The sequence below is a fragment of the Cyprinodon tularosa genome, unplaced genomic scaffold, assembly GCF_016077235.1.
Source record: "Cyprinodon tularosa strain WSP-4 unplaced genomic scaffold, ASM1607723v1 ctg13, whole genome shotgun sequence".
NCBI lineage: Eukaryota > Metazoa > Chordata > Actinopteri > Cyprinodontiformes > Cyprinodontidae > Cyprinodon > Cyprinodon tularosa.
The window spans coordinates 2,682,485-2,708,977 of record NW_024038114.1 but is presented as its reverse complement, the minus strand read 5'-3'; the positions used below and the strand labels follow the sequence as shown (position 1 = coordinate 2,708,977).

At 38.2% G+C, this 26,493-nt stretch overlaps 3 protein-coding genes across 3 annotated transcripts; all 3 read left to right on the top strand.

Annotated features, from left to right (window-relative positions):
- Positions 1-1,832: 1,832 nt before the first annotated feature.
- LOC119778083 (protein disulfide-isomerase A3-like) lies at positions 1,833-9,002 on the top strand. Its single transcript, XM_038277177.1, has 13 exons — positions 1,833-2,109; positions 4,407-4,485; positions 4,564-4,681; positions 4,769-4,876; positions 4,971-5,097; positions 5,196-5,309; positions 5,393-5,518; positions 5,921-6,103; positions 6,212-6,320; positions 6,442-6,570; positions 7,088-7,167; positions 8,290-8,347; positions 8,433-9,002. Exons 1-13 carry the CDS (start codon positions 1,946-1,948, stop codon positions 8,520-8,522), a joined length of 1,485 nt encoding a protein of 494 aa, XP_038133105.1. The 5' UTR covers positions 1,833-1,945; the 3' UTR covers positions 8,523-9,002.
- A 579-nt stretch (positions 9,003-9,581) lies between these two features.
- On the top strand, positions 9,582-17,474 carry cct3 (chaperonin containing TCP1, subunit 3 (gamma)). The gene is made up of 14 exons (XM_038277176.1): positions 9,582-9,725; positions 10,934-10,995; positions 11,267-11,317; positions 11,417-11,479; positions 11,582-11,678; positions 11,751-11,868; positions 12,671-12,857; positions 14,682-14,831; positions 15,734-15,866; positions 15,957-16,038; positions 16,117-16,297; positions 16,379-16,624; positions 16,876-17,007; positions 17,086-17,474. Exons 1-14 carry the CDS (start codon positions 9,698-9,700, stop codon positions 17,176-17,178), a joined length of 1,623 nt encoding a protein of 540 aa, XP_038133104.1. The 5' UTR covers positions 9,582-9,697; the 3' UTR covers positions 17,179-17,474.
- A 1,151-nt stretch (positions 17,475-18,625) lies between these two features.
- LOC119778081 (glycosylated lysosomal membrane protein) lies at positions 18,626-24,455 on the top strand. The gene is made up of 7 exons (XM_038277175.1): positions 18,626-18,782; positions 19,184-19,348; positions 20,164-20,262; positions 20,353-20,517; positions 21,987-22,205; positions 23,062-23,330; positions 23,418-24,455. The coding sequence occupies exons 1-7, from the start codon at positions 18,672-18,674 to the stop codon at positions 23,590-23,592; spliced, it is 1,203 nt and encodes a 400-aa protein (XP_038133103.1). The 5' UTR covers positions 18,626-18,671; the 3' UTR covers positions 23,593-24,455.
- Positions 24,456-26,493: the final 2,038 nt, after the last annotated feature.

Sequence of the window (26,493 nt, the reverse complement as noted above, 5' to 3'; positions counted from 1 at the left end):
AAACGGATGGTCGTTGGTTGATCAGCTTAATTTGGGAAATATATATATTTAATGCAAATCTTTAGACGTATTGATTCTTCATTTTACATGATTAAAAACATTTACTAATAAATTGGTTACAGTATTATACTTTAATCTCAGTCCTATAGAAGGCAGCGTTTAACACCTATATAAATAAATTAGTTGTAAATGGGCAGAAATCCCACTAACGGTAAGATGAAGCCAAAAAATTGACCCAGTAAATAGGGCGCGGGATCCACGTTGCATTGTGGGACGTCGCAGCCATACTGACTGCTACGCAAACGTAAACTTAGCTCTGACACAACGTTGTTGTTGAAAGAAGAGATAGAGGTAGAGAGAGAAAAAGATGTTAAAATCCCGAAAAGGATCTGGAATTTACCGGGACACATTAAATAGATAAGCCAGGGACCGGTATGGTGGCAAAATCAGCATTATTAATCATTTGGATCCATATAAAGTTCCAAACAACGAGTGGAGCACCGATGAGTGAGCGCCTATACTTCAAAACAGTTCCCAAGCTACAAGTCCTTGGAGTCTCATGTGCAGTTCATGAATGGATGGGTTCAGGAGCTGCAGATCATAAAGCCAGCAAACAGTGGGAACACAGTAATCCGTACGAAGGTAAGCTGTGATCAGACGGGCCTCTGGAACCTGCTAGTTTAGTAACTGCTAACCGCTAATGCTAACAACCACTCACGCATGTAATGTACTTTTAACTAGCTGCTATGTGTTTCAAAGGTGTAGTTAGTAACGTTAACTGCCAACCCTCCGGGTTTCTCACGTATTTGAGCCTTTTCCCGCTGCCGTTTTTATTATTTTCCCGTAAAAGATCCCAACTTTGAAGGAAAGAAACAAAGTAGGCTATAAAATAAAACCGTGCATCTTTAACTTACCAGAATGAAAATGCAGGGAACACACTCTCAATGACATTGGAATACTGTGGAAAGTTATGTTCGGTCGTCTTACAGCCGCGATCCAAGCTAGCCGACGACTCTTTATCTCTGACGCTTGGTCTCCATGGTTACGCCTCCAGTCAGGAAAGCGGTGGAAAGTTAACCCATTTTCTATGTTTCCATGGCGATCATGTGTTGAGCTGTTACAGCCCACAATATAGCAACGGTTTACCATGGTTGAAATCAAGTTAAGGTGAAATTAATCAAATTAAAACACGGCTGAGAGGGAGTACAGTACGCGGTAGTCATAGGCAGTAGTCTGAGCCGCGATAAAAGACGCATTCAACATGGCGGCGACGCGAAGTGCTTACGTCACGACGACCAAGCCCTATTCAGTTTAAAATAATAATTTCTACTCTTTACTATTTAAATGTGCGTAACATAATTTTATTTAATTGAATTATTTTTAATATAATTGAACGTCAAATATATATTATATATCTATTATATTTTCTAGTTACTGTAAATAAAAGGGTAAGCTAACTGTCCTTAAAATTGGCAGGCTGTTGACCAATAGTACGGTTACATCACATAGCTTAACATGTCAGAGAACCAATCAGAGAAGAGGTTTTTTGGATCCGTCTCATATGACCCGCCTCTCATTTAGCGGTTACCCACCGAAAGGCAGGTCACATAGGAAATGGTCAAAACCGATTAAACCCTTCAAATTAAAAGCTGGTCATTTTATTTGTGAATAAAGGAGTATGTATTGAAAACATTTTATGTAAATTCGCTATAAACGTTGAGAGTGAAATATAATTAGTTTTAAAGAGGTAACGTCAAGAAATACAAATAAGAAACTATAGTTAGAATATGTACTATTATTTTGATAGCTATACCCGGAAATGTCTATTTTTTCGGGGTAGCTTGATGCTAAATGTAGCTACAGTCAGATTCGCTCTTTGACAGCCCAATCTTCTTCGTATTTATTTCATTTTCCAGTCTATTTTTGGTCCCACTGTCTCCCTCTCATGATGCCTGTTATCCATCTCCTGTCTTCGGTCTCTCTGGCGCTATTCTCTCTATGTTCTACCGCTCTGTGTGCGCGCAGAGATGTACTGGAGCTCGGGGACGCGGACTTCGACTACCTGGCAACGGAGCACGAGACCATGCTCGTGAAGTTCTACGCTCCGTGGTAACATTTCCCTCTAGCTTTGGGCATGTATTCAGGGATTTTGAATTTTAACTGCTGTGGATTCATTTTGTCTTCCAGCATTTTGTCTTCCATATTTTCTCATTATTATATTCCTCTTTATAATATATACATGTAAGTTGTGTATGATAAAATATTCTCTAAGTATTTCAATTCAAGTCAGGTTATTTATATAACGCCAATTCACAACACATGTCACCTCAAGGCACTTTACATGTCACCAGATCATACAGTCAGATTGATTAAAAGTTTTCTATCTAAGAAAAACCAGTTGATTGCATCGACTCATTGACTCGAATGCAATCGCTCACACAAAGCATGCTTGTAGCGACAGTGGAGAGGAAAAACTCCCTTTTAGCTGAACGAAAACTCCATCAGAACCAGGCTCAGTGTGAGCAGCCATCTGCTGAGGCCGACTGGGGTTCAAGGAGACAGAAGCAGAGATACAAAAAGCAGCTGTAAAAGGCGGCCCCGTCCAGGAAACACACAGCCAGGCAGACGAGCTCCGAGCCAGCTCCCATGTCAGAGGATGAAGAGAGCACATCCAGCCAGTCACAGTCAGAGAAACAGGACTACACTGGAAAACAGGCCGATCTCCAACATCTGTAAACAAAGGTGTTGATGACAGCATCACAGCTGAAATTTCTCTCCAGGATGGTGTCACAGCTAAACAGGACCAGACGAAGCAAAGCTACTATAAGAAAAAGCAGAGAGAGCAGAACATTAGAGATTGAACTAACAGATTCTGCAGAGTGGAAGAATAGAGATAGAATGAAGCATAATGATGAAATAGGGTTCCCTATTTCCTCCAGCAGTCTAAACCTATAGCAGCATAACTATAGAGATAACTCAGGATAACTCGAGCCACTCTAACTATAAGCTTTATCAAAAAGGAAAGTTTTAAGCCTAGCCTTAAAAGTAGACAGGGTGCCTGCCTCACGGACTAAAACTGGTAGTTGGTTACACAGGAGAGAAGCCTGATAACTAAAAGATCTGCTTCCCATTCTACTTTTAGAAATTCTAGGAACCCATGGAATTCCCTCCACCCATTGGTTTATGCGACTGTCCGTCCACCATCCAATTGTTGATCCATGCATCTAACTCTCTGCCTGTCCCTCCATAAGTTTATTTATCCATTAATTCCTTCATCCATTGAATCTTCTGTTTATCTACCCGTACATCAATCGCTGTCTGTAATTGATTCATCCATCATCAGCCCATTCCTCCACACATCTATCCATACATCAGTCCATTCACACATCTATCCCTCTTTTAGTCCATCCATACATCAGGTTACCCTTCATTCCAATAATACACCTCTCTTTTGGTATTCTCATTCTGGAAAATCTCCAAAAAAAAGCTGAGTTTCACCTTAGCTGACCTCTACAAACTACAACATTTTAACTAGTATCAATAGAGCTTCACAGAAATTTGCCTCTACTATCTTATATGCTAAATAAAACTATCTTAAATACATATTTAATGCTCAGCTGTTAGAAAATATATGCTCAATGCTGCTCAAATAAATTAAGTCATTAAAGTCATGTGTTTATTTTTAACCTGGTTCCTAGATTACAGAAGAGGATTGCGGCCATTAAAAAAAACAAGCAAAAACACCTGCCACTTGATTAGACTTTTTAGACAACTTTTATTGTCATTTTGTATACAAAGTGTATACAAAACAAAGTTTAGTTTAGTACAGCTTTTCAGGCAGTAAATTAACATATCCTTTACATGAAGTGCAGCAGTGATCACATGTAAACAGTGTGGGAGAAAAAACATGGTGCAAAAAAAATGCATTTATATGGAAGTTCAGAACATTAAATATATATGGTGCAAATATGCAGTATTTTTGGTGTGGTGTTATTAGTCTGATGCAGAGTCTGTGATGTGATTTAGAGTTTTTAATAAACAAATAAAAACAAACTACTGACTTCAGAGTTGCATCTCAGAATTATTCTCATAGAATTATGATACGTTTTTCTATTCTTACCTACTGAAGTGATAATCCTGAGCTTTGACGATAGACTCCCAAATATTTGACTGTTAATTCTGGGATTAAAGTCAGAATTTTAAAAACAGTCAGAACTCTGACATTTTTTTAAACAGCCCTAATCCTCTTTCATATATGGCGAATTACATACATAGACTTTGCTATTTCTCTATTTAGTCTTGCTTTAATATATCCTTATTTCTTGTAATTTTTTTCTGACTGTACATATTTCACCTCTCGGTTTATGCTCTCATCTTTTCTTTCTTTCCTCTGATCTGTCCCTCAGGTGCGGCCACTGTAAAAAACTGGCCCCGGAGTTTGAAAAAGCTGCAGGTCGACTTAAAGGCACCGTTCAGTTGGCAAAGGTATCACTGCTGCCACAAATACAGTTGCTAATGTTGTTATTGCAAACAGGAAAAAAAAACTGTCTCTCTGTCTTCCAGGTTGACTGCACTGCAAACACAGAGACCTGTGCTCGCTTTGGTGTTACTGGGTATCCTACTCTAAAGATCTTCAGGTCAGGGAAGGACTCTGCACCCTATGATGGGCCTCGCACTGCAAGTAAAAAAGATAAAAGAAGACAAACAAGATAGGTTTAAAGGTTAAAAATAGGGATTTATGTGTAGATGTGGCTGTGTTTGAGTTCAGATGGGATCTACAACTACATGAAGAAGCAGAGTGGCCCGGACTCAGTCCACCTGAAGAGTAAAGAAGACCTCCAGAACTTTGTCAATAACTACGATGCCAGCATTGTTGGTATGACTGCTGTTACAGCATATCATCTTGGACTCATTCCTGCTGCAGGGCTCATGTGGTTGGTGTTATTATTTTTATTTTTTCTGTGCTTCAGGTGTTTTCTCAGGGACCGATGCTCCACGTCTGGCTGAGTTTCTGAACGGCGCCAGTCTGTTGAGAGAACAGTTCAGATTTGCTCACATCACTGATCTACAGATCGCTGACGAGCACACTCAAACTGAGTGGGTTTTTTAGACAAATCATTTGCAGAAGTAAATCATCTCATTTGGTTCTTTTTACATTGCTTTGTTTTTGTTGTTTTTTTTTGTTTTTTTTTCAGGAGTGTCTTACTCTTCAGACCTCCAAGACTGTCCAACGCCTTTGAGGACAGTGTGGTGGTCTTCAAAGATTATCTGACCATCAGCTCTCTGAGACGCTTCATCAGAGATCACATGTGAGATATTTTCCATCTCACAACCTAAAGAGGAAATTGTTTTTTTTTTACTTTGTCTAATTCTTTTTTTTGTCCGTTCTCAGCTATGGTCTGTGTCCTCACATGACGGTGGAGAACAGGGATCGCCTTCGGGTTCGTGACTTACTCACAGCGTACTATGACGTAGACTATCATCACAATGTCAGAGGGTCCAACTACTGGAGGAACAGGTGAAGCGCCTTCATATTAGCAGCACACTAATATAATGGTTGTATTTTCTGGGGGGAGAAAGGAGGATAGATATTCCACCTTCAAATTAACTTCGGCTTTGTAGGTTTAGAGAGAATCCCTCATCTAAAGCACCCCAGGTTCAGGTTTTTAATGCTAACATTCTTATTGCTTAGCAGGTTTGTATTATGAGTTCCATTAGTTTGATAAGTGAATGGCAGATCAGATGTTCAGAATTTTCTTTGATGGAAAATTTGATGGACGGATGGATTTAATGAGCTGTTAAAGTTGACACAAAAATACGAGAAGATATAATTAACTGGTGCAACATAAGTTTTAAAAAAGAATGTTTTATAGTTTTGAAAGTTGTATTCAGCACTCTCTCTTTTCGTGCCTGTTGCCAGGGTGATGAAAGTAGCATCCAAATACGTTGGGCGTGGCCTGATGTTCTCAGTAGCCAATAAGAGAGACTTCCAGGCCGAGCTGGAGGACGACTACGGCCTGGGAACGTCAGACGGAGGCGAGCTGCCATTCGTCACCATCCGGACCAAGCTGGGCCACAAGTACACCATGAGGGAAGAGTTCACGTAGGTAACATGGCCGAACTAGGCTACGTGCTGCTGCATCAGGTTAAAACAGGACAAATCGGGGTCCTCTTCCTGTGCTGCTGGTGAGCGTGACCGTGTTTGTTTCAGGAGGGATGGTCAGTCACTAGAGAGGTTCCTGGAGGATTATTTCGCAGGTCGTCTCAAGCGTTACATCAGATCAGAACCAGTACCTGAGAAGAACATTGCTCCTGTGAAGGTAAGATGGAGGTGACGGTGCAGCAGCAGTTTGATATGTTTGGTGGAATGATGAGGAGGACCAGCAGCTGGACTCTGGTTCTGCTATAACTTAAGTCATCTGTCGGTGTTGTTTAATGCAGGTAGTTGTTGCAGAGTCGTTTGATGACGTCGTGAACGACCCAGATAAGGACGTTCTGATTCAGTTTTACTCTCCATCGTGTCCACACTGCAAGAAGCTGGAACCAGTTTACAGAGAGCTGGCAGAAATGGTACAAAATTTTAGTTTATTGCATAATTGAATAGCTTAAAAAATCCCATCATGACAAATATAAACAAGTACGGAGTCTACAGGTATGTAGAAGTATTTATACCCGTGTCAGATTTGGACTTAAGATTAATTTAATTCATTCAAGAATTGTCTTTTCTGACAAGAAATGAGATGGGCATTAATCCAAAAATAATCTTTTGCTCCTTCTACAGTTTCTTTTAGAGTCAAGTTGGAATTCTGGCTTAGTGGCTTTAAAACATAAAAATTACTTCTACTCAGAAAAAACATGATCTTCCGTTAAAACATTACAACACTAACTCTACTAAAATTATTGGCCCTTTGTCTTGTCTGAAAAATAAACATACTTTTAACTTTTTTTAGCTTTTTTTTTATTATAAATCATTATTGGGCTTAACCATATAAACTATTTTTCAGTTTAAACAAATAGCATTTATGGGCCTCTTATTATGTATTCACAGTTCCTCAGATACTGAAGTCTTCTTTATCTGTTTCCTCAGTTGTATTCTGACCCAAACACCGTTATCGCCAAGATGAACGCCGTCGCTAACGACGTCCCATTAGGATACGATGTCCAAGGGTGAGGATTTAACTTTTATGGTTCCTAGCAGATTTTTTTTTTATTCTCTATGAAATATTTCAAATTTTTCTACTTCAAATCAATAATGGGATATTTTAGCTCTTTGACGCTAGTCAGATCCTTGGGGCTTTCATTTTCTGAACTTTTCACAGGATTGCCCTGTTTTTGTATTTATTTTAAAATATCTTCTCTGAAGTTTCTTTCTTTTTTCTATTTTTTTTTTTTCCTTTTCCTTACTGTTTTGGTAATAAGACAAAAGCATCCAGAGGATGCAGGAGGATCATTTTTGCTCTTTTCCTTTTTTAAGCGCGTCACAAGCGTCAGAAGCTCATGAGGCACTGCTTCAGCTGCTCAGATGCATCGGGATGTGCAGGTCCTCCTGCTCTAGAGGCGTTGCAGGACCTTTTAATGGGCCTTAATGCGCATCAACCATAGACTTTGCATGTAAAGCGGCTGCTTCTGCTGCCCAAAGTGTGTTAGGTTCGAAAGTTGCAAAAGACAAAGAGACTGCATCCTTTTTGCTTGTTTTATTGCTCTTGATTCAACACTTTGTTGTGCCCCCTTTGTCTCTGTCAGCTTCGCTCATCTACAGACTAAATAACCATTCAGACTTCTTAAGTTTGCTGACGATTAGCATATCACTTCTAGTCACAGATTTGTTATTGGTTTTAGGTCTAGACTTTGACTAGGCCATTCTAACACAAGAACATCCTTTGGTTATATGTTTGGAGTCTTTATCCTGTCGAAAAGGGAACCTTCTGTCCCTTCTTTTAACCTGTTACTGTTTAATAAGCTCCATCTATCCTCCCATCAGTTGGAACCACTTTCCCTTGCTTAAATAATGGCACACCATAGTGCACACTGATGATTTTAGGGTCCAGCCTTTTCCATGTGCGTCAAATAGGTTTATTAAAAACTCCCCTGACCAGTGTGCCTTCAGCCACAGACTTGTTGGCAAACTTTCAATGGGACTTTTTATAGCATTCTGCCAACAATATCTTAAATTTGCCCTCTCTTCTATAAATGTATTTGAATGTAGCTCTATCACGTATAACCCCAGTAAAAAGAGTTTATTGTTGTGAAGATAGTTATTTGTTTTACCCTCTTTTGCTTTCCTTCCAGGTTTCCCACCATTTATTTTGCTCCTGTGGGTAAAAAAGACGATCCTGTTCGATACCAGGTACCTCACAGCCAGTCCAGCTTCAGATGCTTTAGAACAGCAGGTTGTCACATGAAGTCTGATGGCATCTCTGGCTTTTTTTCAGGGCACTCGGGAGCTGAAGGACTTCTTGAAGTTTCTGAAACGTGAGGCGAGTCATAATCTGGTGATCCCCGGGTTTAAGGATGAACTGTGACACTTGTTCACTCATGGATCTTAAGCTAGAGAAAATAAGAAAGACACATAAAGGGGAGAACCCTCTCCTACTCTTTTGGATGGACAAGGTGCAGAATCAGTCTGAGTTTACACAAACAGGTGTCCATAACACAGACTGAGTCCTCTCAGATTTTTATTTAAACTCGAAATATCCAAATGAAGTGCTCCATTGCCTCACTAGATTATTTATTCATTTGATTAATTTATTTATTTAATAAACGACCTTAAATGCATTGGGTTTATTTATTTGTATCTTTATGCAAAGCTGTTATGCATATGTTATATTTCTTTATCTTGTGTAATTTGTATATGGTGCTTTATTGTATTTATTTGTATTTAATGAGAGATTCTAAGCTTTGTGATAAACTCATAGAACTGGAATCTGTTCTGAGCCTTCTTACTTGCAGTGAAACTCTGCTGGGACTGTTTAATAAAATATTAACTTGCATCATACTGTTAATTTGCAGTTTGTGTAGTTCTGATGGTGCTTGCTTGCTTGAAAATCAAATAATTATTTTTTTAGATGCAAAGATAAAGTCCCTTTTTACATATATTTTGTTTCACCCTGCAATTCCTAAATGTTGACTTACTTTAGTATCTGTTGGCACTAAAAATTGACTATATTAATACTGCAACAAAATGTTTTTCAGATAATGAATCACTGGGAATACATTTTATTTTCCTGGAGTATTTCAGAACAATGTGATACTCTGATGCCATAAAGATTGAAGACTACAAATCAATGCATATATTAAATGTGAATGAGAGTGTTTGGATTGATGGATCGTGAAGTATGTTCCTCCTTAAGTACTGTGTAATTTTTATTAGTGAAAATGCTGCGAGGAATCAAATGTTAAAAAAATCTATATATACATCTTAATTTGCTATACATTTAAATAATAGCGTGAATATTGTAATATAAACATTGGTGGGATCTAAAAGGGGTTTGTTCGATTTCTTTTTCCTTAAAAGGTGGATTGCTTACCGAATACATTTCATTCACTCTATTGGTTGAAGAACATGTCTATCAAAAACAATCTCTTCTGTGATTGGCCACATTTCGGCTAGAGTTCATTCCCTTTCGTCTGAGCCCTCCCTCTCGCCGCACCACCCAGAACCTTCTAAGCTGCTGCTCCCCGGTGCACGTTGTCAAAAATGATCGGCCAGCAAGTTTTAGTGCTCAGTAAGTACAGAAAATAATCTAAAGATACACTTTTAACATTTAATTTTGAGTGTAGAAGCGCTGGTGTTCCGGTTTGGTCTGCCTTTTGCCATTAACTTTCAGAACGGAGCTGCTGAAACACAAAGCGGCTAAGCACCATGTGCTAATAAGGCTATTGCATTTTGCATCAGGGCGCTACTTCCTCAGACCGGTATAGTTAGCATCATTAGCTCGTGCTAAACCATCGCTGTGTGTGCTAACATCTCCACCCAGCCGGTGTTAGCATCTTAAACTCATACGCAAAGAAAAGCGCGTGAGAGATGCTACTAAGCTAATAGCCGCTAGCTGTCACCGTTACTCGGCATTAACATGCGGTTTAAGCTCAAACAGAAAAAATATTTTTACCTTGTTTATTTAAAACTGTACATTAAACATTGTTTTGATTTATGGGCCTTCTCATATATATAATATACTCGCGTAACAGAGTAAATGTTTAAGCTGCTAACTAACTAACTAAATCCTTGTGTATTGTTTTACTGGATTACGTTAAGTATTAGCATCCTTTCATTTTAATATTTTAGGTATCAGTATATATCTAATTAGCACAGTAAGCCTTGCCTTTATAGTGATCAAATTTAATCATTAGGGGGAAAAAACACATTGATATTGTCAGTTGGATGCAGAGACCTTCATATGATTTACAGTTTTTATTAATGGGACCATGAGTTTGGTTTCAAGCTGTTGTGTAAATCTCAACATGTATGAATTTAAAATTCATACATGTTGAGATTTATGGCTGAAGCTCTTTTTAGTTTGATGTTCATGCTGCTGTGAGCATTTCTAAGCTGTTGAATGTGATTGTCTTCGAGAGGCTGTTTTATTCTGAGACATAAGACGCTTAAAAATAGCTCCATCACTGACACTTTCTGAGATCTTATTAAAACACTCCTAACGTGAGGCAATACTGTTTTTTTTCTCTTTTTAATGTTTAGATTTTATATCAGTATCTACACAAAGGAAGCATGTAAAACAGGGTTAATATTGTCAGTATACCGCAGTTGCTTTGAAAGGTCATATTTAATGTTTCTTCCTTTGTGTGATTATAATTGCTTTTACAAAACCTTTAAGATTTAATTTAGGTTTCAGTCATTTCTTGGAACAGATGTTTTTTTTTTTTCTAACACCACATCATCCATTAACTTTTCCTCTATTTACGTCCTTCCTTCTAGACCAGAACGTGAAAAGAGAGTCGGGGCGTAAAGTCCAGACAGGAAACATCAATGCTGCAAAGGTAGGGTTCTACTTTTCTTCATCCCGCATCCTAAAAGACGTACTTGTTAATTGGTGTCGGTCAACTGTAGAAACCTGAAGTGAACCAAATAAAACAGTTTGATTGGGCAGGAATTTAGCAGGAATATAAAAAAGCAGAAAAGTCATCATATCAACAACCGTAATGGTGTACCTTGCATATCATTTCTCAGTTACTAAACTGGACATTAAACAGACATAAAAATATATCTGTTGGTATGTGGTCACCTCCCTAACATCCCAATTCATTTCAGAACATCGCAGATGTGATCAGAACCTGCCTTGGCCCACGGGCCATGATGAAGGTGAGTTTGCTACATCATGCTCAATGCATCTGGTCCCAGCACAACGATTGTCTTGTCTTATCCATGTCAGTGATTCGTCTTATGTTTTCCTCTTTACAGATGTTACTGGACCCAACCGGGGGAATCGTCATGACAAATGACGGTAATGCCATCCTCCGAGAGGTCAGAATCATCAACAAGTTTCTTATTTTGGATCATCTAGAATTGTCTGTGGATATTAGCTTGGCTTCGATTTCTTCCTAACGTACATCTCCATGGCAACAGATTCAGGTGCAGCATCCTGCAGCCAAGTCCATGATTGAGATTAGCCGTACACAGGATGAAGAGGTGGGAGACGGGACCACTTCAGTCATCATCCTAGGTAAGTTTAGTTTATGGAGAGACTAGTCCTTAGAAATAAAATTGATGATCCAGAATCTTTTTTGTGCCTCAGCTGGAGAGATGTTGGCTATAGCAGAACAGTTTCTGGAGCAGCAGATGCACCCAACAGTGATCATCAGCGCCTACAGGCAGGCTCTGGAGGACATGCTGGTAACTCTGAAGGAAATCAGGTAGAGTCTGACTATGGAATAACTGGTATCCCTATACTGTGCCATAGTGCCAAAAAGTTTTGACCTAGCTAAAGTTTTGTTTATTCAAGTTTCCACACAATTTTCACAAATGGCATCACCATTTCTCTCCCTGTGGTCTACACCTGATCTTTAATGGATTATTTAACAGCATAATTGTTAGTTGCAGCCTAAAGGCCATTTTAACAACAGTATGTAGAAAAATCTAGATACATGTAGCCTGTCTGATATAGGGTTGGACAATACTGCCATATCAACATAAATAGCAATATGATAACTGTGATTTGGCATTTCTTATATTTTTGCCTATGATTTCAGCATTTTTCCGACTTTCAGGTTTTGAGAAGTTCTGTTGTGTTTTTTGTTTTAGTTTTTTTTAAGAAACTTTTCCTAAAATGTTACATTGGAAGACATTTATTTACATGGTCAAAAAACTATCATCAGTTTACATGGGGGTCTTTTGTGGGAATTCTCAACCATCTCTCTGATGTTCCAGAGCCAAACAGCTTTGTTTACGGATGTTGCTATAAGGTTTCATTTTGTAATTATTCTTGATTAGAAATGATTTATGGAATAAAATTGTATGCAATGGAAACGGAGTTGAAGAGGGAAGGAGATAAGAATTAAGATGATAGAAATAGAGAGAAAAAAAAACAAAAAAAACATTCCCAATGGCTCATACAAATTGGTTCTAAACTTGCATAAAACTAGAAGAAAAGAAAACATAGACTATGGATTTCTTTTAAGGTCCAGTGATTTGAACCCTCTTTCTCTCTTCCTACAGCACCCCTGTGGACACTTCAGACCGCTCCATGATGCTGAAGATTGTCCACTCTGCAATCAACACCAAAGCTCTGAGCCGCTGGTCAGAACTCGCCTGCGGCATCGCGCTAGACGCTGTTAGAACAGTTGAGCTCGAGGAGAATGGGCGCAAAGAGATCGACATCAAGAAGTACGCCAAGGTGGAGAAGGTATGGCTGCCGGATGGCTTAACGAGGAATAAGTCACTTTATTATCCTTGAGGACATGTTGTAAAGCAAAAATGACATCAATTTAATTCTGGTGTCATCATCAAACCATGTTGGAAAATATAGAATGATTAAAATATACTTTTACATAATTATAACTATACCCGGCTTTTATGCTCCAAGTTTTTAATGCCCACTAACTAATCTGCTGAGGCTTATTTTAAAAGACAGAAAGTGAAATAAAAATCATGAATCTTCCTGTGGTAGATCATGTGTTTTAATTTCAGGATCAAATAGAACCAGAACAACCAAACTTGCGGGAGATAAAATGAGGCACCAACAGCAGCAATTTCCTAATGGTAAATTGGTTGGGTTTTGTGTTTATAGAAAAAAAAAAAAAGGGTGCAGATGTAGCTGCAGAGTCATATTTGTATTTTTCTAAAACGCAAAGCTGTGCAACCACCTAAAATTTAAATACAAAATTATCACTTGGCTAATATAGAGTTTGACTTTTTATTTTTACTTCTCTCTCTTTTTTTTTTAATAATTTTTTCAGTATCTTAGCGAATTTGTTTGGACGGCATAACTTTTTATCTGATTTTTTTTTTTTATGAATTCAATAAGTTGTTATATTTGGTTTGAAGAAATAAATTAGATTTTTATTTATTCTATGACTAGGCAGTTCAAACATGATTTTATTTATAACAAGGAACATTTCTGCTCCTGTCAAACTTGTGTAAAGTGTGATCAAAATGTTTTTAGTAATGTTAACAGAGGGGACGTCTACTTGTTAATTTAAAGATGTCTTTCCACTGTCGCCGCATGCTTGCTCAGAAGAGGTGATCTCTGCTCCCAGAGTTAATCGCTGCAGTCAGTTGAGCTTCTTTAGTCATATTTAACAATCGTCTGACTTTACTAATATCATTTGGATCAAGTTATACATGTATCTAATGAAAAAATGACCGTTTAGATCAGTTTGGAATGATTAGTTTGAATATTGACTTACTGTTTTCTATATTATATGAATTATTTCAAGCCTCAATTAATTTATTTTACCTTGAAAAATTCTACTAAAACTGTGGATTATTTCTCTTATTAACAGCTTGCTAACAACTTAAAATAAGAACCATTTCATAAACCGGAGGCCTTTTTTACAGTGTTTAGACCTGAACGCAGCAGAGAGGAAAGAGATGTGGACTAGGGGTGTGGGAAATAATCGTTTTGGCGATACATCGTAATATTCGGCTTCCCAATACAATATCGATCTTTCACTTCTTAGTATCGATAAAAAAAAACAAAATGGTTACATAAAACATTGATGGGAAAATGGGCTACCTCTGCACCACCACTCTGGCAGAAAGAGCTGTGGAGCCCTTTAACTGTGCGTGCAGCACCAAATCTGTATTTGAGGCAGTCACAGTGGAAGAAAACCCCAAATAATACCTAATCAATATTTTCTGATGAAAATATTACAGCACTTGCTGTTTTATCTCATCATTTGATTTTGATAGCTGGGGAAAATATGGCAATATATAGTGATACTGCAATACCGTGATAATATCGTATCGTGACCCAAGTATCGCGACATGTATCGAATCGCAACACTCATGCCAATACTCACCTCTAATGTGGACATAAAAAAAACTGTATTAGTTAAACAAGTTATAATGGGTCTAAATTATTCTACTCTTATTTTGGTCCTCTTCCAGTTTTTCTTTATCTTATTGTGTCTTGGAGATATCATTGGAACCTTAAAAATGGTTGCAGGATCATTAATTAAATCTTTTTTTTTCTTCTTTTTTTTCGTATTTGCTCTTGTGTGTTTAGGTTCCAGGTGGGATCATCGATGATTCCTGTGTGCTGAAGGGAGTGATGATCAACAAGGACGTCACTCACTCAAAGATGAGACGGATGATCAAAAACCCTCGCATCGTCCTGCTCGACTGCTCTCTGGAGTACAAGAAGGGGGAGAGCCAGGTACAATCGCCCTTCAATAACACAGAAAAACAGCTGGAATGAAGCTGAAACAGCATTTATCCCTGAAGAAAATAACAATTTGACGTACAAATCCTGAAATACACAGGGGGGAAAAAAATCTAGATTCTTCACAAGTGAAACAAAATATTGCATAATATTATTATAAGGTGAAACTCTTAGAGCAGAATGTTCGCCCCTCACATCTATTTGTGTGGAAATCATGTTTGCGTTGCACTCTAAATAAAAATGTTTGCTGTGCAAGGAAAAGTATGACTGTGGGACATCAGTGCTCATTAGGATGTAACAAGATCCAATATTATATAAAAAAAAACATAATAGAAATAAAGTTGATTAATTATTCTCTGAATAATGTCCGTAATTTATTGCAACCATTTAAATATTTCATTTTTTATCACCAGAAGGTTATAGAAAATATGACATTTTAAAAACACAACTTGTGTTAGATTGTTTCCTATAATACTCAGCCATACTCAGCTTTGCATTTATGCTTCCAGGTCTTTTTGATACCAGGTTTTGTTGTTCATCCATCCATCCATCCATCCAAATAAGTTGGCATTTTACTACATGTTTGTGGTTAGATGGCTATGGATTTAATTTAGGTTGAATTATACCTTTTGTTTTCAAACTGAACACCTACAAACAAAAATAGAGCTACAAAATTCTTAGATTGAAATAAAAGTTAATCCTAGTTGTGGAAGGATGACTGATGGACATCCAGGTGTTTAAACCAAGCCTGTCGTTCTCAGATTAGTTTATGTGACGGACTTCGTTTTTGGTCCATTAACTAAAATTAAACATTAAATTGTTGCACTTTAAGGTTTGGTTTTTGTGGGAATTTTTGTTTCATGTTTGAGGAACTGAATACATATTGTTCCCTGCAGACTGACATAGAGATCACCAAGGAGGAAGACTTTGGCAAGATCCTAAAGATGGAGGAAGAGTACATTCAGCAGATCTGTGAGGACATCATCCGTATCAAACCTGATCTGGTTTTCACTGAGAAAGGCATTTCAGGTACTGAAACCTTCTGCTCCTGGAACAAGAATCTCACTTCATTATGTTTTTGTTTTTCCAGTGTTGAACAAGTTTTTAATTCTCTCTCAGATCTGGCACAGCACTATTTGGTAAAAGCAAACATCACCGCCATTCGCCGTGTGAGGAAGACCGACAATAACCGCATCGCCAGGTGTGCTGCTTTGCCTCTGATCAGACTCTGGAACCATCTGTAGCCCATCTCCTAATCTCAGTACTGTGTCTTTGTCAGGGCGTGTGGCGCTCACATTGTCAGCCGGACAGATGAGCTGCGTGAGCAAGATGTCGGAGTCAAGGCAGGGCTGTTCGAGGTGAAGAAGATTGGAGACGAATATTTCACCTTCATCACAGAGTGCAAAGATCCCAAAGCCTGCACCATCCTGCTGAGAGGAGCTAGCAAAGAGATCCTGGCGGTGAGGGTGCCCCCTACCTGATAAACTGGGGCATCAACCAGGGGAGCTGCTGGGTCTGTAACGGCATCTTTTTTTCTGCAGGAGGTGGAGAGAAACCTGCAGGATGCCATGCAGGTGTGCCGCAATGTGCTGCTCGACCCCTTCCTGCTGCCAGGGGGTGGTGCCGTTGAGATGGCAGTGTCAAAGCGTCTGACAGAGCGATCCCGCGCTCTGACCGGTGTTGAGCAGTGGCCGTACCGCGCCGTAGCTCAGGCTCTGGAGGTTATCCCTCGAACACTGATCCAGAACTGTGGAGCTTCCATGATCCGAGTGCTGACATCACTTAGGGTAAGACGAAGACGCTCAGCAAGGTTCTAACGTCCAACCTTAAAGCTGAAACCTGGTATTTAGACCTTATCACAGCAAAGGGAGGGAAGCATTTCTCCCAAAACATGGAAACGGCTTATAAACAGTCAGAGCTTTTAACAGTTTTATTTTTAGACACAGAGTCAAACTGAGCTGAGTAGTAAACCTGTTTCTGTCAGAACCTTTCTGCTCATTGGACGACTGTGGGATTGAAGCTGCCTCTGTTTGTTTAGGCCAAACACACTCAGGAGAACAGTGCATGCTGGGGCGTAGATGGAGAAACCGGCACCCTCTCCGACATGTCTGTCCTCGGCATCTGGGATCCGCTGGCTGTGAAAGCTCAGACCTACAAGACCGCCGTGGAGGTCAGAACCACAGTCCGTCATTGGTGTTAATTACACACGCTGAACCTAACCAGTAACGCTCTCTCCTTTATTAAACAGACGGCCATCTTGTTGCTGCGTATCGATGACATTGTCTCTGGTCACAAGAAGAAGGAAAAAGATGAGCAGATGGGAGGACAGGGGGCTGAGTAGATCCAATTGGATCCACGTTGACCCAGAAAAGCGGAGTCGCTCCAGCTCTCTGTGTATAAGTGGGTGTGTGTGTAGGCTTTGTACGTGTGCATGTGTGGGGACCAGATGACTCACTGAAACGTAATAAAAATAACAACACTTGGAAACCTTAAAAACGTCTATGGTTGTGTTCATGCATAAGTTTTATTTTATAAAGTTTTGTTGGGCTTCTGTTGAAGCTTGAAGTTTGTTATGAATTCAAAGTATCTGGAGAAAAACCTGATAACTTAATAAAGCTGAAGGCACTCTGTCTCTGTAAGGTCATTGTGTTAAAGTCTTTTTCCCTGCAGAGCTCACTGAACTGATATCAACTGATGGCTGTCTATAGCTTCTGCCTGATTGTGGTAATTTTAAGGTCTTACAGTTGACTTATTGTTTTTTTCCTCTTCAATTGCTAAATACTTTGAGAGATGCTAGAACTTTTGATTTTATATATCTTTTTGGTTTTTAGTTTCATTCATATATATATATATATTTTTTTTTTTTTTTGATAGAGGAAGACATAATCAACCTTTAAACTTCGAGTTTTGACAGCCTGTGTTCCATCTCCAGTTTGATCTCTAGGGTAGATGAGGATTTCATTGTTTCCTTTATTTTATTCGTCAAATATCTTTCTAAGTTGAATATTTCTCTGATGTTGGCTGCATTCGTACCGAGTTACAATCCTGTTTTGGAAGAAATCTAAAATTTTATGGTATATCAATTTTGTGGAAAACTATTTTGTGTCCCCCTCCCTTTTTTAAAGTTTGACAATGAAGGAAACAAGCCAGAATCTGAGAGCTGAGCCTCTATTGAGCAATGGAGATTGTACTTTTTATGAGAACATGAAAAACGCTGACATGAGTTTCTACGATGGAGAATCAGAAGGTTCTGAGGAGTTTCTACTCTGCATGCTATTTTCTGTGCTCAGGCATAGGTACAAGGTGCTGAATTCGTCCCAATGTTTCTTTTTAACTATTAAAATTCAATTACATTTTTTTTAATCAAATATAATTTAGAGTACATGCAAACGGTAGCAATCAAAATTAATTTGAGGAAAAAGGTATCAAAGCTAGTTCTGGAAAAATCTGCAAAAAAATTGTTTACTTTTGTGGAACCATAATTTTTGATTTTTACATTTGAAAATTTCTTGAATTAGTTTTTTTTTTTTTTTCATGAAATGGTCACCTTAAGATAAAATCTGTTAAAAGACCCAATTAAATTACAACCTCTTAATATGAGGACTGGAAGCTAATCCATTTTTCATATCGACCATAGGGTCGATCTAATGGATTAGCTTCCAGCTGCACTTTTTCACATGTGCAGCCATAGATATCCATAATAAAGGCTATCTATGGATATCTATGTGTGCAGCTATCCTGTTTCCATCAATCAGATGGGCGGGGCTTCCAAGCAGTCAGCTGACATGAGGGAAGCGGTCATGTGATTCTCGCCACACATTGGTCACAACAGAGATGGCGGCTGCAATGACAGCAGATTCTGGGAGAGTTTGGGGGATTTTACTCCTTTTTGTTTGTAGTTCGTCTCAAAGTTTATTCAACGGAGGAGATTCTTACAAAAGGGAGGTAAGAAAATACAGAGAAGCCGAATATGTTTTAAATTTAGAGTATGGACGACAGGAAGTGAAAGTGTCCAATTAAAGTGCAACACTGACTAAAATGGCTTAGGGGTTTATTGGCAAATGTTTAACAGTTCTTATGCAGAATTAATGTTTTAGTTACTGTTAAGTTCTGGTATTGGCTTAGGAGTTTTTCTGACAAAAATCTATAAAAAACACTCCTGTGACCTGCTAAAGATAATTCTATCAATTATGAGTCTCGTTAGCAAACATATCCAGACCCTTTCTTCCTCCAATAGTTAAATTGTATGGAAATCCTATTTTTTTTTTTCTCAACACAAAAGCCTTTGTGTTGATAATTTATCAGTAACTGCTCTTTGATCAATTTTTTCTTCTTCTATGCTTTAGCTGACAGTGAAGTTGTACCCAAACACGAGCTCGCCTTCCCCTGGTGGCGAACTTCTGCATGTGCGAGCTGTGGGAGGGAACGACACCCTGCACTTCCTGTTCTGCAGCCAGGGGGCGCCAACACTGCTGGTCGTGCACACCAACTCTCCCTCCTCTATCGTTGAGGTTTGAGCGACACTTTTTGCTAAGCATAAAAAAACTTCAGAAACAGCAGTTATTATTGATTATTATGCGAATTAGCTTCTTGAACAGGAATATTCTACTTTGCGTAATTTCATAAAGATGGGTTAATGTAAGAAAAAGCACAAACTGTGGATCTTATTTAGCTTATCTTTACCAACGTAATAAATAGAATTTTGCAGTCAGTTATTTTTTTTCTGAAATTACACCTTTGTTGACTAAGGCCAGGTTGCACCTTTTTTTTCCCCCTAACACATTTTTTCTTCTAAATTCTCCTATGGGGGTGTGATATAACCCTTTTCTGCCTATTAAGTCAGCATAAATTCACATTCCTTATTTAAAAAAAAATATAATAATAATATCTTTATTGGTCCTATTTAATCAAAGTTCTTAAGAAATACGATTTTGGGCTTTCAAAAGCAATAAGCTACAATCAAATTTAACAGCAGTAAATGTTTGAAATCAGTCCTTTTTTTTAAGTTAGTTTATGTATTTACTGAAATCTAGTTTCATTTTAATGATATTATTTTATTTCTATGCAGTGTCATAGAATGGTAGAAAATATGTCAAATATACCTTGATATTACATTGAAGCTGAAGAAAAAAGTAATAGCTTCTTTAAGCTGATTTAAATCATTCTTTTGGATCAAAATCAGAATAAATTAGTTTTTTACATGTCATCATTAATCTTCTTTGGGTGTTAGGAAACCAATTTCAAAGAATAACAGTCTTTGTTTTTTATTTATTATTTTTCAGATATTGTTTTAGATGTTTATTTATTTTCTCTTTTTGTGCTTTAGGTAAACTGGCCTCAGTTTGTGGCTCGTAACACCAGCGGCAGCCTGAGGGTGGAGCCACAGAGCAGCATCCTGTACAGCACAGCTGTTGTCTTCAGCCGGGTCAGGAGCCTCTGCAAGAGTCCAATCTTAACCTTGTAGCACAAACCTGTCTGTGCGTTTGCTGGAAAACAGTTTTGTTGTGTCTCTCAGTTGTTGGAGTACGATGATGAGAACAACACAGCCGAGGGAACCTCTAACTTCTTCCCTCCTTACGAGCTGCAGGACTTCAGCTGGTCTCCCATGAACCTGTCAAAACCTACAGCTGTGATCTGTGGGTCTGCCCCACATTCCAGCAACGGATCTCTGTGCTTTCAGGTCGGACCTTGAGATAAATAATTTCAAACAGCAATATTATAGTAGTACTATTATTATATTATAATATAGATATAATGATATTCTATTTTTTCTCAGACTGAGGTGGCTAGGGCAAAATTAAGAACTCATTTATATTAAGATTTTGTGAAAACAAGGTGATAATTATCTGATACTATTTACTATCTTGTAATCGGTGCATTAGTTAAGCTAAGATTAGCTAAGTAGAGAATTTAGAGAGAATTCTCATTATGAATATTCAGGTGCGTTATATTATTGCTTTGTTATATCTTAAATTTTAGCCTAAACTAAATTTAGGAAATGGTTTATTATTTTTTTAGCTATATCATGCTACTATGATGAAGTTAACAGTATAGGGGAGGATTTTCCCTAATTTTTTAAAAGACCAGTCCTCTCGAATAATAAAAAAAAAAAAAATAATTAAAATAAAGCATATGCGCAGCCCTGAGAGGGAATGTCTATTAAACGCATTAGAGAGCATGCCCGAGCCCATTTCTCCTCATGCACGTCTCTGTTTAAAAGTTGCTTTTTATATCGCTCATACAAGCTTACTTTCCAAAAGAAGATTTGCAAATTTTCCACTATGTCAGACTCACCAAAGTAACTGAAAATGGCGACGAACACATAGGACCGCCTTAAGTAAACATATCACCAGAATGATTGACAATTAGGAGGACCACTTATTTTGATGATCCACCCGGAAAAAGAACATCCTCCACTATACTTTTAAACTTTGAACAAAGAAGGTCATAAGAATGATAGCTGCAGCTTACTGTTACAAATAGGATTCAAGTAATAGTATATTATATGAAATAAATAGGATTCCATCCCATAATATTATTTGATTCAGACAAAAATCATTATTCATCTCAGGATTATGAATCTTCTACCATTGCTGCCTCTTACTTCTTCTTTTGTTATCTCATCAGTAGGGGATCATCTTTCCTTGGTATAAAATGGCTATTGCCAATTAATAAGATAACATCTTATTATTGGATGCTCCTTGCATAGTACTATAAAATAATTATGGCAAGCCACGATTATGTAATATCATTAAACTATCTCATAATTTTTCCCTTAGATATCTCATAACATAATGATAATGATTTGTCTTTTTGACTTTGCCATCTCATAATCATAAGGTGACTACAAATAAAGGGCCTTTATAAACATGGCTTATAAGAATAATGACCTGATCATTCTGATGTATAATCTGATGGATTTAATTTGTCAAATTTATTATTAAAATGTTCTTTTGAGCAAGTTGATAAACCCAGCTGTTCTCATGTTCCCCAGCCTTTCTCCTTACGTAAACTTGGCTATCTCACAATTTCCATGGATCTCAGTTAAAATTATGCAGTAGTGTTTGATATCTAATTTCTTCTTATTAGAAAGAAGCTAGCAGTGTTTTTCCATCAGGCATGAAATGAATAAACATCTTTGTTTTCCAGTTGACTGTGTTAGGCTCAGAAGGGCGACCCGAGCTTTGGCCCCGCCTTCTTCATTCTCCTAACTCCTCCCAGGTAGAGGTGTGGCTTGATGGCCTGCTGCCTCGCTCCAACACATCCAGGTTCGTGTTGGAGCTGCAGGCAGTGGGCGGAGCTTTTCCGCTGAGCAAAGTGGATGTTCGCCAGTTCATTGATGATGAATACACGCCTTCAATATTCAAGGTAATGATGAAGCAAAATGTCATAAAATCTAAAGGAACAATACAAACATTTTGTTTTTATTATGTTATTGCTTTTTTTCTTTTTTACTTAATCTTTTTCACTAGCTCTGACTCTGTTAGAGAAGTTTTACCTTTAAAGGTATCTTGGAAGATGTTCTTTTTTTCCTGGTGGAAAGTAAGCTTTTATGAGCGATGCAAACAGCAACTGGGAAAGGGTCTCCTGCACGTGTTTAGCAGGCGTTCCCTTTCAGTAGCAGGTACAGGGTTGTACACGTGCATTTCTTTTTAAATTGAAGTGGGCGAGTCTTTTTAAAAATTTGCAAACATCCTCCACTTTACTTTTAACACAGGCATGTCCAAAGTCGAACCTCGAGGACCGCAGGTTTTAGAGCAGGCATCCCCAAACTCGGTCCTCGAGGGCCGCTGTGCTGCAGGTTTTAGAGGTTTCCTTGTTCCAGCACAGCTGATTTTAATTGAAAGCTGATTAACAGGCTTCAGCTCTACTGCAATCATGATAATCAGCTGTGCTAAAGCAGGGAAACCTCTAAAACCTGCAGGACAGCGGCCCTCGAGGACCGAGTTTGGGGATGCCTGTTTTAGAGGTTTCTCTGCTTCACCACAGCTGATTCTGATAATTGCAGTCCAGCAAAAGGCTGTTAATCAGCTGTTAATGAAAATCAGCTGTGCTGAAGCAGGGTAACCTCTAAAACCTGCAGAACAGTGTCCCTTGAGGAGCGACTTTGGACACGGCTGCCTAAATGAATTCTGTTTTAAGGGAGATTTTCCTGTTTTTGTTGGGCTCAAAGTGAACCATCCCTTCTCCAGCTGCCTAACTCTGTGCTGTTTTGACCCTTCAGGTGTCTCAGTGGGTGTCCTCAGCGAACAACGGCTCAGACATCCTGGGTTTTGTCCAGTGGAAGCCTGTGGCATACCGGAGGCCCCGTCCGGCTCTAGAGGATGCGACGCCGTGCCGCCACTCCGAGCCGCAACCGCAGACCGCTAACAAGACGACGGATTCATCAGCTCTGATCAAAGCTTTTTATTCTGATCCCAGAGCTGTGGGAATGAACGTGAGCTTCGGCATCGCAGGAGAACCTTTCTACAACAGCACCATGTTCCTCAGCTGGTGGGTTCATCGCTTTGTTCTCGGCTGTTAGACGTTAGTGTTCAATCAGAAATTGTGCGTTAAATCCTCATGCCCTGTCTCCCTCAGGACGATGCTGGTGGGCGTCGGCTCTCCTCCTGTTGACTCGTTCTCTCCCTTGGTGATCGGCATCATGGCGGCAGGTTTGGGGATTCCCTTCGTCCTCCTGCTGGTCGGTGGAGTTTGCGTCTTCATCATGAAGAGGAGGGATACCTCTGATGCAGCCTACCAACCAATCAACTGACAACTCAGTCAGTGAGGAGCTGAGAAACACTTTTTATTTCAAGTGAAGTCACTGATGGCTCAGCCAATCAGGAATCAGTTTATTTTATAAAGGTAAACCTCATTTTCTCAGGTTGAAGGTTTAGTCTTTAGGTGATGGATAACTGATAAGTCATTAGATTCAATTAGGAACAAACATTCTTTTTAAATTAGAAGGATTTATAACATTTATTGTATATAAAAGAATTTCAATGTTTTTTTTTAAATGTATAAATATTTCATAGGATTTTGAGATTTTAGAGCAAATGATTTATTGTCCAGAAGGCTGCTGATTGCACAACACAGGTATTTATTTTATTTCTTTTGTTTTGTTATAAAACTAGAGAAAATGTTACATTGCTAAACTCAGATAAATTTTAAGAACAGCTAAACAGTCTGTTGTTGGTTTGAGGCGGAACATCCCAGAAATTTATGTAAATATGGGACTTAAAAATATTTAAACAATCAGGATTCAGCGTGAGCTCTCAGGGTTTATTGTAAACATAACAACAAGCATTATTTTGGACTTTAACAGAATCATTTTAAGCAACTCTTTCTCTTAAGTTGTTTTTTTTTTTTTTTTTTGTATTCACAACTTTAAACAGTTCATGCAATCTTTTTTTTTCTTTTTTCTGAGAAGCTGCTGAGCAGTATAATCTTCAAAAGATTTTACTTCAATAAAATGTTAAATGTGTTTGTCTGTTTTGGAGCATTTTTCTAAGCTGTAAAGGAGATGTGTGAGTTTGGATCATTAGGTTTATTTGGTTTTTGTAAAATTCAGGATTTATTAAAACCTGCGAAAGCTATTAGATTTTTTTTTCAGGTCTAAATAAATGTGGAAAAATGCAGTTGTTTTCACATTTATATTTTATTCACATCAACACTTGATTTTATTATTTTTTTAAACATTCTACCCATAAGTGATGGCAGTTTCTCACATACTGATTAAATGTGCACAATTAAGCATAAAAGGCAATAAAGGCTTTACTAACTGTTCCATCTCCAGGAAGACATGAAATCAGATTGAACTGTTCAATAGCTATTTTTAAGATATTTAACAATGTAAGTTCTGTTCGTTATAAACTTTGTTTAAATGATCTTCATTCAGACTTCAATTCGACTACATTTGGAGGAAGATTTTTAGATTTGGAGAAATTCCAGATGTAGAAATACAGTTGATCAGAGTTAGTCCAGTGAAATGGACCCGTTAGGTTATTGATTTATTTAAAAAAAAGGTACTAATTAAAAAATTATTGCATATAAACTTAAAAAAAAAACTGGAATGAAGGTGAATCTAAACATCCCAGCTACTATAACACAATAAATTGTCAATTTAGTTCTTAAAAGGCCCACAGCACAACACATCCCCACCATGCAAAAGAGTGAATAAGTGCTATTCCACATATTCTTTCCTTTGTTCCAAAGCCATCTTGGCACCACGTTAGAAATTTGAATAAGTCATAACTCAGGATTAGTTTGGGGATAAAATAAATCCCCACATAACCAGAATTTTCCATTTCAGAAATTCAGATAGCCGTTATCCCGCAACAAATTAATCCAGCAAGGTGTCAGGATTTTGTGAAATTATCCTAAATCTGATCCGAGGTCAGACACAAGACCAGCATCAAAAATGTGTTTGTGTCTTAATCCAGGAGCCTGTAGTTGTTGGAGAGTAAATGCTCAACACGCTCCACACAAAAAGATGCATTCTTAATATGGATCTTTTTTTTAACATCACTGTTTTCACCAAAAGCAATAATTAATCTCAAACTTTCAGCCACAGAAAAATCACATGGCCAAATGAGGACCAGTTCTTTCTGCTGCACGTTTTTATGCTGAAGGCAAACTGCCAGAGATAACGCATTCAATTTGCCATACAGCTCAGATGGCCACTAGACTGATCACTATTTCTGCCAAGTGTCCTCCTTGGGGAGAGAGGAGGGTTTCCCTTCCTCATGTCCAGGAATCAGGGACCCCAGACTGGGGTTAAAGCCCTTATGAAATCTTTTTCTCTTCACTATTTAATAAATTAGGTTTTATTCAAAAAGATCCAAAACCTTCAGAAGGAAATCTGAATGGAGCATCATACAGATTTGAAGTGTTTCATTGTTAAAAATCCACATGATGGGTGAAAGGACAATAATCCACAGAACTGCATGTGTCATTGAAGGCAAGAATATGTATGTTGAGATTTCAAGCAACATCTACTCACAGGTTTTTGGGTTTCCAGGCAAAGTACAGGTGCTGGTCATAAAATTAGAATATCATGAAAAAGTAGATTGATTTCAGTAATTCCATTTAAAAAGTGAAACTTGTATATATTATATTCATACATTACATACAAACTCATATATTTCAGATGTTTATTTTGTTTAATTTTGATGATTACAAATGACAACAAATGAAAATCTCAAATTCATCATATCAGAAAATTAGAATATTACTGAAGACCAATAAAAACAAAGGATTTATAGAAATGTTGGCCAACTGAAAAGTATGAACATGAAAAGTATGAGCATGTACAGCACTCAGTATTTAGTTGGGCCTCCTTTGGCCTGTATTACTGCAGCAATGCGGCGTGGCATGGAATCGATCAGTCTGTGGCACTGCTCAGGTGTTATGATAGCCCAGGTTGCTCTAATAGTGGCTTTTAGCTCTTCTGAATTGTTGGGTCTGGTGTATTGCATCTTCTTCTTCACAATACCCCATAGATTTTCTATGGGGTTAAGGTCAGGAGAGTTTGCTGGCCAATTAAGAACAGGGATACCATGGTCCTTCAACCAGGTACTGGTAGCTTTGGCACTGTGTGCAGGTGCCAAGTCCTGTTGGAAAATGAAATCTGCATCTCCAAAAAGTTGGTCAGCTGCAGGAAGCATGAAGTGCT